The following is a 7,786-nucleotide window of genomic DNA, read 5'->3' as shown; positions in this document are numbered from 1 at the left end:
TGTATGGTCATATTGTTATACTAATGTGAACATCAATGCATTGATTCAATATGTTTTTCAATAATACATATATTTCTCTAAACTGAATATTTCTTCCTGATGATTAGTACTTAAATGTCATTTTATGTACTCACAGAGCAGCTCTGGAGGCTTTGACCACTGGCAGCAGCCACAGAAGACCTTCCTCTGATCTGGAGTATTTCTTCAGGTCAAACACATCCAGCTCCTTTTCTGAAGTCAGCAACACAAAGACCAGAGCTGACCACTGTGCAGGTGACAGTTCTTCTTCTGAGAGACTTCCTGATCTCAGGTAGCTTTGGATCTCCTCCACTAGAGAATGGTCATTCAGTTCATTCAGACAGTGGAACAGATTGATGCACCTCTCTGGAGAGGGATTCTCCCTGATCTTCTCCTTGATGTACTTGACTGTTTCTTCATGGCTCTGTGAGCTGCTTCTTGTCTTTGTCAGTAGACCTCGTAAGTACTTCTGATTGGACTCCAGTGAGAGGCCCAGAAGGAAGCGGAGGAAAAGGTCCAGGTTTCCTGTCTCACTTTGTAAGGCTTTATCCACAGCAATCTTGTACAAAGTAACTTCAGGCTTGTCTCTGAACAGTGCAAAAAAGTTCCTGGTTGATTGAGGTTCGGCCATTAGATTCTCATTGTTGTTGATGAATGAGAGGAACACATATACAGCAGCCAGAAACTCCTGAATGCTCAGATGCACGAAGCAGTAGACCTTGTCCTGGTACAGCACACATTCCTCTTTAAAGAGCTGTGTGCACAATCCTGAGTACACTGAGGCTTCAGTGACATCAATGCCAGCCCTTTTCAGGTCTTTTTTATAGAAAATCAGATTGCCCTCAACAAGCTGTTGAAAAGCCAGTTTTCCCAGTGACAGAATGCTCTCTTTATTCCAGTGTGGACCTGTCTCTTCGTTCCAAAGATATTTTTCATTCTTCTGTTTGGTATGAAACACCACAAGGTGTATGAACATCTCAGTCAGAGTCTTGGGCATCTCTTCTCTCTGGTCTGTACTCAACATGTGTTCAAGGACTATTGCAGAAATCCAACAGAAGACTGGAATGTGGCACATGATGTGGAGGCTCCTTGATGTCTTTATGTGTGAGATGATTCTGCTGGCCAGGTCCTCATCACTGAATCTCTTCCTGAAGTACTCCTCCTTCTGTGGGTCATTGAACCCTCGTACCTCTGTCACCTGGTCAACACACACTGAAGGGATCTTATTGGCTGCTGCAGGTCGGGTAGTTATCCAGAGGAGAGCAGAGGGAAGCAGATTTCCCTTGATGAGATTTGTCAGCAGAACATCCACTGAGGTTGACTCTGTGACGTCACAACAGATCTTGTTCTTCAGGAAGTCTAGGGGCAGTCGGCACTCATCCAGACCATCAAAGATGAACAGAACTTTGTACTTGTCGTAGTTGGAGATTCTTGATTCTTTGGTTTCCTTTGAGAAGTGATTGAGAAGTTCAATCAAAGTGTTTTTTTCCCTGTTCATCAAATTCAGCTCCCGAAAAGGGAATGAAAATACAAATTGGACATCCTGATTTGCTTTTCCTTCAGCCCAGTCCAGAATGAACTTCTGCACAGAGACTGTTTTTCCAATGCCAGCGACTCCCTTTGTCAGCACAGTTCTGATAAGTTTGTCTTGTCCAGTTAAGGGTTTGAAGATGTCGTTACATTTGATTGCAGTCTCTGGTCTTGCTTGTTTCCTGGTTGTTGTCTCAATCTGTCTCAGCTCATGTTCATTATTGACCTCTCCTTTTCCACCCTCTGTGATGTAGAGCTCTGTGTAGATCTTATTGAGAAGTGTTGGGTGTCCTTGTTTAGCGATCCCCTCAAATACACATTGAAACTTCTTCTTTAGATTAGATTTGAGTTCACGTTGGCAAATCACAGCAAGCTCATCTGAATCTAGAAATAACACAGAGGATATTAATATTACATATGTTTTAACGCCTACAGTATTCTAGGACTGTTATAACATTTTAAATTATAATACTTTATTCTCTTAACTGACTGTATAAATCTGTAAATGTTCTCATAATGCATTACATACTGGTGTGACTGATTTATATCATTATTGGTGGTATTCTCTCTCTCTCTCTCTCTCTCTCTCTCTCTCTCTCTCTCTCTCTCTCTCTCTCTCTCTCTCTCTCTCTCTCTCTCTCTCTCTCTCTCTCTCTCTCTCTCTCTCTCTCTCTCTCTCTCTCTCTCTCTCTCTCTCTCTCTCTCTCTCTCTCTCTCTCTAACTAATTTAAATACCACAACACATCCCTGCTGCTACTTGATGAGGTCACTAGGTGTTGCGTAAAGGCTGCTACAATATCATTGAGTTACACAACTACTTTAGCTGTACTTTAGCTACAGCTTTTAAATGTTCTAAAACAGCATTCAACATGAGGCAGACAGCTCTTACTTTTCTCCAGTGTGTCAGCAAGCTCCTTCTGTGTGATCTTCAGAGCCCCCTCTCTGGCACTGCTCTCCTGCTTCTCATCTTCAGCATCCACCACTTCCTTATCCTGCTTCTGACTCTCAAAGCCTTCTGGGAGTTCTGGACTAAGAATCCTCTTGAACATCTTCAGCTCGTTCTTCACAAATGTCATAATATTCTCTTCAAGCAACTGAAATAAATCAAGTAAATCAGTTAAGCAAGAGACTAAATGCTTTCTCATTAACACATTAATGAATGATTGACAGATCAACTTTACTTGAGGTAAACAAAAACAAATGTACATAACAGGACCACATACACTGAATATGGAGGCCAGGTCTGTTTGATGACTCTGGGAAGACTGACCACTGAGAATCTCTGACTCTGATATCTCCTGTTGGTTTCTGGGGACAAAACATGAGATTACATCTCCTCATCCAGGGAGTGCACACACACACACACACACACACACACACACACACACACACACACACACACACACACACACACACACACACACACACACACACACACACACACACACACACACACACACACACACACACACACACACACACACACACACACACACACAGGGAATGTTGTGTTAGTTTAATATTGTTTTAGGACAATGAAAATGGAGAAAAGGATTAGCCTATGGATTATGAAAACAACAAAAATAAATGGGAAAATGGGAGAGGAGAAATGATTAGAGACAGTGTTGTTTAACTCACTGACCATGACCCATGAGTTCTTCTTACCTTTGTTCACTAGAAAAGTCTCCCTCTCTAAACTGTATAGGTTGAGCCATAGACCAGTCACTCTTCATGGACACACAGCTGGGTACAGGGGAGGCTGGTCTCTCCTGCTTGATTGGGCTTCAACACAACAGAGACAAACATTACATCTCTCATCTACTCTGAGCTCAGATGGGGAAACGAGTTTAATTCCAAAACGCTATATATCCATTTTCAGAAATGTTGGTCAATTAGCTTTTTTTGTTTAAAGAAATTCTGAAAGAGATTGGTGTGTTTTTTCACTATCTAATCATGGCATGGGGTTGTTCAATGACAGACATGTATTTGTTTAAAATCTATCACTTGATGGTTTCATTTCAGAGAGACCAAGAATCATGTTTTTTGCTAAATACTACATATCTGCCTCACTCTCAGAGAAATAAGTAGTACTGCTAGGTTTTACACAGTAATAATAATCAAAAAGAACGCTCGATCGAGGTGTTACTTTGGCAGATCATGTCACCCATCTAAATACATTGTTTTTTATTTATTTTTTATAATTAACAAAATGTATGTTGTTTTTGGTTTATGTCAGTTTCATTGTTTGTTATGCTATAAATTGTTATGTTATGGTTGTAAGTGGTCAAATGAACTAGAAAATGTCATATTTTGCAATTCTGAGTAATTACTACTTTAGTAAGGATATACACTTTATTCAGTACTACTGCAGTTACTAAATAATTCCAATAGATGGCAGCATAAGACCATGAATGACATTTCAGAAGGTTAGTTTAGTTTTCTCCCTGGATACACCACCACTCCCCCTCACAGGAAAACTCCTGCACACGCTTTTTACTGTCCCTTTCCACACTGCTAACGCAATAAGCCTGAACATTAATTTAGTCACCTCTGGTCGAGAAAAACGTATTTTCCTAGTACATTCATTGTCAGATTCATCAACCACCCGAGCCACTGCCTGTTCACCCCGCTATCATCCAATAGCGAGGTCAGTACAGGTGCATCAAAGCTGGGACTGAGAGAATGAAAAACAGCTTCTATCTCAAGGCCATCAGACTGTTAAATAGCTATCACTAGCACATTAGAGGCTGCTGCTGCCTATTGACATCACTGGCCACTTTAAGAAATGGAACACTAGTCACTTTAATAATGTTTACATATCTTGAACTTCTCATCTCATATGTATATACTGTATTCTATAATATACTACTGTATCTTAGTCCATGCCGCTCTGTCATTGCTTGTCCATATATGTATATATTCTTAAATTCCATTCATTACTAGTTTTGTGTGTATTGGGTATATGTTGTGAAATTGTTAGATATTACTTGTTAGATATTACTGCACTGTCGGAGCTAGAAGCACAAGCATTTCGCTACACCCGCTATAACATCTGCTAAACACGTGTATATGACAAATAACATTTGATTTGATTTGATGTAATTTATTGGCGGGCTGGAAGATGCATTCTTGTCTTTTCTATTCCGAGGTTATTTACTCCCAATATCAGATATTAAGATTATTTTATATAATGCTTGTATACTAGGGTTGAAGTTACCGCATCTGACTAGTGATTATTTACCCGGGGTTCAACACCTGCTATAGTCACTAATTTGTTGCTCTTCCAAAAGCATCACAGGCCTAATACGAGATATATAGCTAACTAAAGTAATGAGTGACCATCTTAGAAAATCATGGGACATATAGTATTTGGTTGCATAATATTTTATGTCAATCATATTGCTGCTTGTAGCCTATAACTGATGCTTCGTTGTCTTATGCTGCCATCTATTGGAAATATTTAGCAATTAAAAGTTATTAATTCACATACAGACATTGGTGAGGCAGCTGAGAAATAAAGTGAATTAGATCAGTCTCAAACCTGACCCACGCCAATTGCTGGACTTTCACACAGAGTTTACTAAGTCACCCAATTCAAACCACATTTGAAAAATAAAACAAATGTGTCTTATTTATCAAGTGTTCTGTTTTGCAATTATACATATAATAAAATAACAACAAAATAATCAAAACGCTATTTAATACTATAATTGTATTTACAAAGATAATATTATTACTAAAATAGTTTCTAAAAGTGTTCTAGGCTACCCTACCCTAGAATTAGGGGTTAGGGTTACGGCTAAATTAGGTTATAAGTAGGGTAAGAGTTTCTGTATAGCACTTTGTGACATTTGCTGGTGTAAAAAGGGCTTTATAAATACATTTGATTGATTGTTAGGTTTAGGGTTTATATGGCAAAAAACAGTATGGTTTATGGCACTCTTGCTCCTCCTTGTGGTCGTATGTGGGTACTACATAACTCACTCATGACACTTGCTAGGCTCATAATCTGAGGTAGCAACTGCGTCAGATCTACAAATCAATGAGCTAGACCACCCGATTAGACAACAATCACCCCATTATTTCCATTTGGTTTGCAACTCAGTGAACCTGCGCAGCATTCGCTCAATTTGATGCCTACTAACGAAGATTTCGATGCATATCAAATTACCCAGCAGCCATTTAGAAACAACAAGTCGTCAAAAAAATTGTTATTTCTTAATTAAAAAATGTCTTCTGGCTGTTTAAAATCGGCCACATCTTGAAAAAGAGGACAGGGACATGCGTTTTGTTTAGATTGTACACGTTTTTCTTAAAACAAATATGGTTAACCATGATCAGAAAATGTTTAATGTTTGATGGATATCCGCCAGCCATCGCCTCTAAAACTGTGTCTCACCTCACTATAGGTGACCACAAGATGTACTCAGGTGAACAGTGTGCGCACTCACCAAGTAGCCGTAACCTTGTTAATAATAAGTTTCCTGAGGTAAACCTACAGGGTTGACGCTCACCAAGTAGCCGTAACCTTGTTAATAATAAGTTACCTGAGGTAAACCTACAGGGTTAATGCAGGCAGGTCTCATTGATAACAATAGTGAAGCTGGCATTGTGACGCAGAACAATGGGCTGGGAATAGAACGTTCTGAAGGCGAGTCGGTGTCACGGAGCTCAATAGAACTAATAGGAGCTGGTAGGGTGAAAAATGCCCAAACATAAGGCCTGTTTTTTCGCGATTACTTCATAACCAGGGACAGAAGGTAATATTATGAAACTGGGCTCCATGGCGGATGCAATGAACTAATTTTATCAGAAATAAACGTTGTAAAAAATGTAACTTGAGGCGCCCCGAAAATAATATTAAAAAAGTTCAGTCCTTGGACACAGAGGGGTTAAACACTAAAGGTACCGTCCATCTAGTGAAGAGAGGAGAACCGGACAGAGGGAACATAGGCCAGCATCCGTCAACGAGCGAGGGAGAAGCCCTCCACGGTATTTAACAGGTGGAAGAAACAACCAGGGAGCTCCATCGGTCCACAAGAAATGCAGGCAGCCGGTGATGATGTAGTGGTAGCTAGGATAACTAGGATGCTGCTGGTAGAGTAGCTAGCTTAGCTAGCTGTACCGACTAGCTTGTCTAACTAGCAGGTCGTTCGTCTGTCCCTCGAGGATGATGACGAATCCGGTGAACCACAAGATGAAACAAGGATATCGAGTGAAAAGGATCTGGCTACACTCATACTGTCACTGACCATTACACAAAAATCTAATTGAACAATAAACTTCGGCATCTCAACACTGTAATGAACTCCGTCGTTGTTCCCCAAGATCACCTCAGTCCACTCTGCGCGTAACTGGACAATATGCTTGGCGCCAAACCGTACGTGGACGCGGGCAGTTCTGTACGTGGACGCGGACAGTTCCAGAACGCGGACATGAGCAGAGCAACACAATACATTTACATTTTAATCACTTAGCAGACGCTCTTATCCAGAGCGACTTACAGTTAGTGAGTGCATACATAACCCAGTCTTTATACTGGCTTACATTAGTAATATTCATTTATTTATTTTTATATGTAAAACAAACATTCAACGTTTTTTTATAACAATATTTTGAGATCTGGGCCCATATCCACAAAGTGTCTCAGAGTAGAACATTGGTCATATAAGTGCTGAGAATAAAGACATTTTACACTCACGGGTTTAATTTAAAGCAATGCATGTCGCCTCTAGTCCCACCTAGTCGGCAGATATTTAGGACACCTCATGAGCTGTCCTAACCAGTTAAGAGTTAACAGCAGGTGTCTTGATAATACTATAGAATAATGCAGTGAGTCAGTGGTTCCTGCGCCACATGTAATTGCAGGAGTTAAAAATAATATTTTTATATTTCTATATGATCAATCCATAAATAATATAGACCGACATGCAACCGTATGCCTTGTGCTTTTGGAAATGATTTCTGTATAATAATGATGTATAAGTGATACCATGTATGTTTGCATAGCATTTTGTCTTCATTTTGGCAGATTAACTCATGCTTATTTCGAAAGATTAACTCAGATTTTCACCCAGCAGCGAAGGAGTTGGAGCTGTGGCAGGAAGGTGGCTGGTTCAAATCCCGGGCCGGGCACTGGAAAAAAACGGGCGGGCTTGATCTGACATCTGGAGGGCTGCTGGGTTCACATCCTCAAAACATTCAACTTTCGTTGATCTGAACTCTAGAGGTTTTCTTC

The 7,786-nt window shown here is 40.2% G+C and overlaps 1 protein-coding gene across 1 annotated transcript; it reads right to left on the bottom strand.

Moving 5' to 3' along the window:
• Positions 1-924: 924 nt before the first annotated feature.
• Positions 925-2,852, bottom strand: LOC311125988 (protein NLRC3-like; the record flags this gene model as incomplete). Its single annotated transcript, XM_084200011.1, has 3 exons — positions 2,772-2,852; positions 2,438-2,642; positions 925-1,932 (listed from the first exon to the last, which is right to left on the bottom strand). Coding segments are annotated over exons 2-3 (1,195 nt in total), but the record flags the coding sequence as incomplete, so codon positions are not given.
• Between the last annotated feature and the right edge of the window lie 4,934 nt (positions 2,853-7,786).

This window comes from Coregonus lavaretus (genome assembly GCF_964263955.1).
Source record: "Coregonus lavaretus genome assembly, contig: HAP1_SCAFFOLD_2635, whole genome shotgun sequence".
Classification (NCBI taxonomy): domain Eukaryota; kingdom Metazoa; phylum Chordata; class Actinopteri; order Salmoniformes; family Salmonidae; genus Coregonus; species Coregonus lavaretus.
This window is presented reverse-complemented; position numbering and strand designations above follow the sequence as displayed.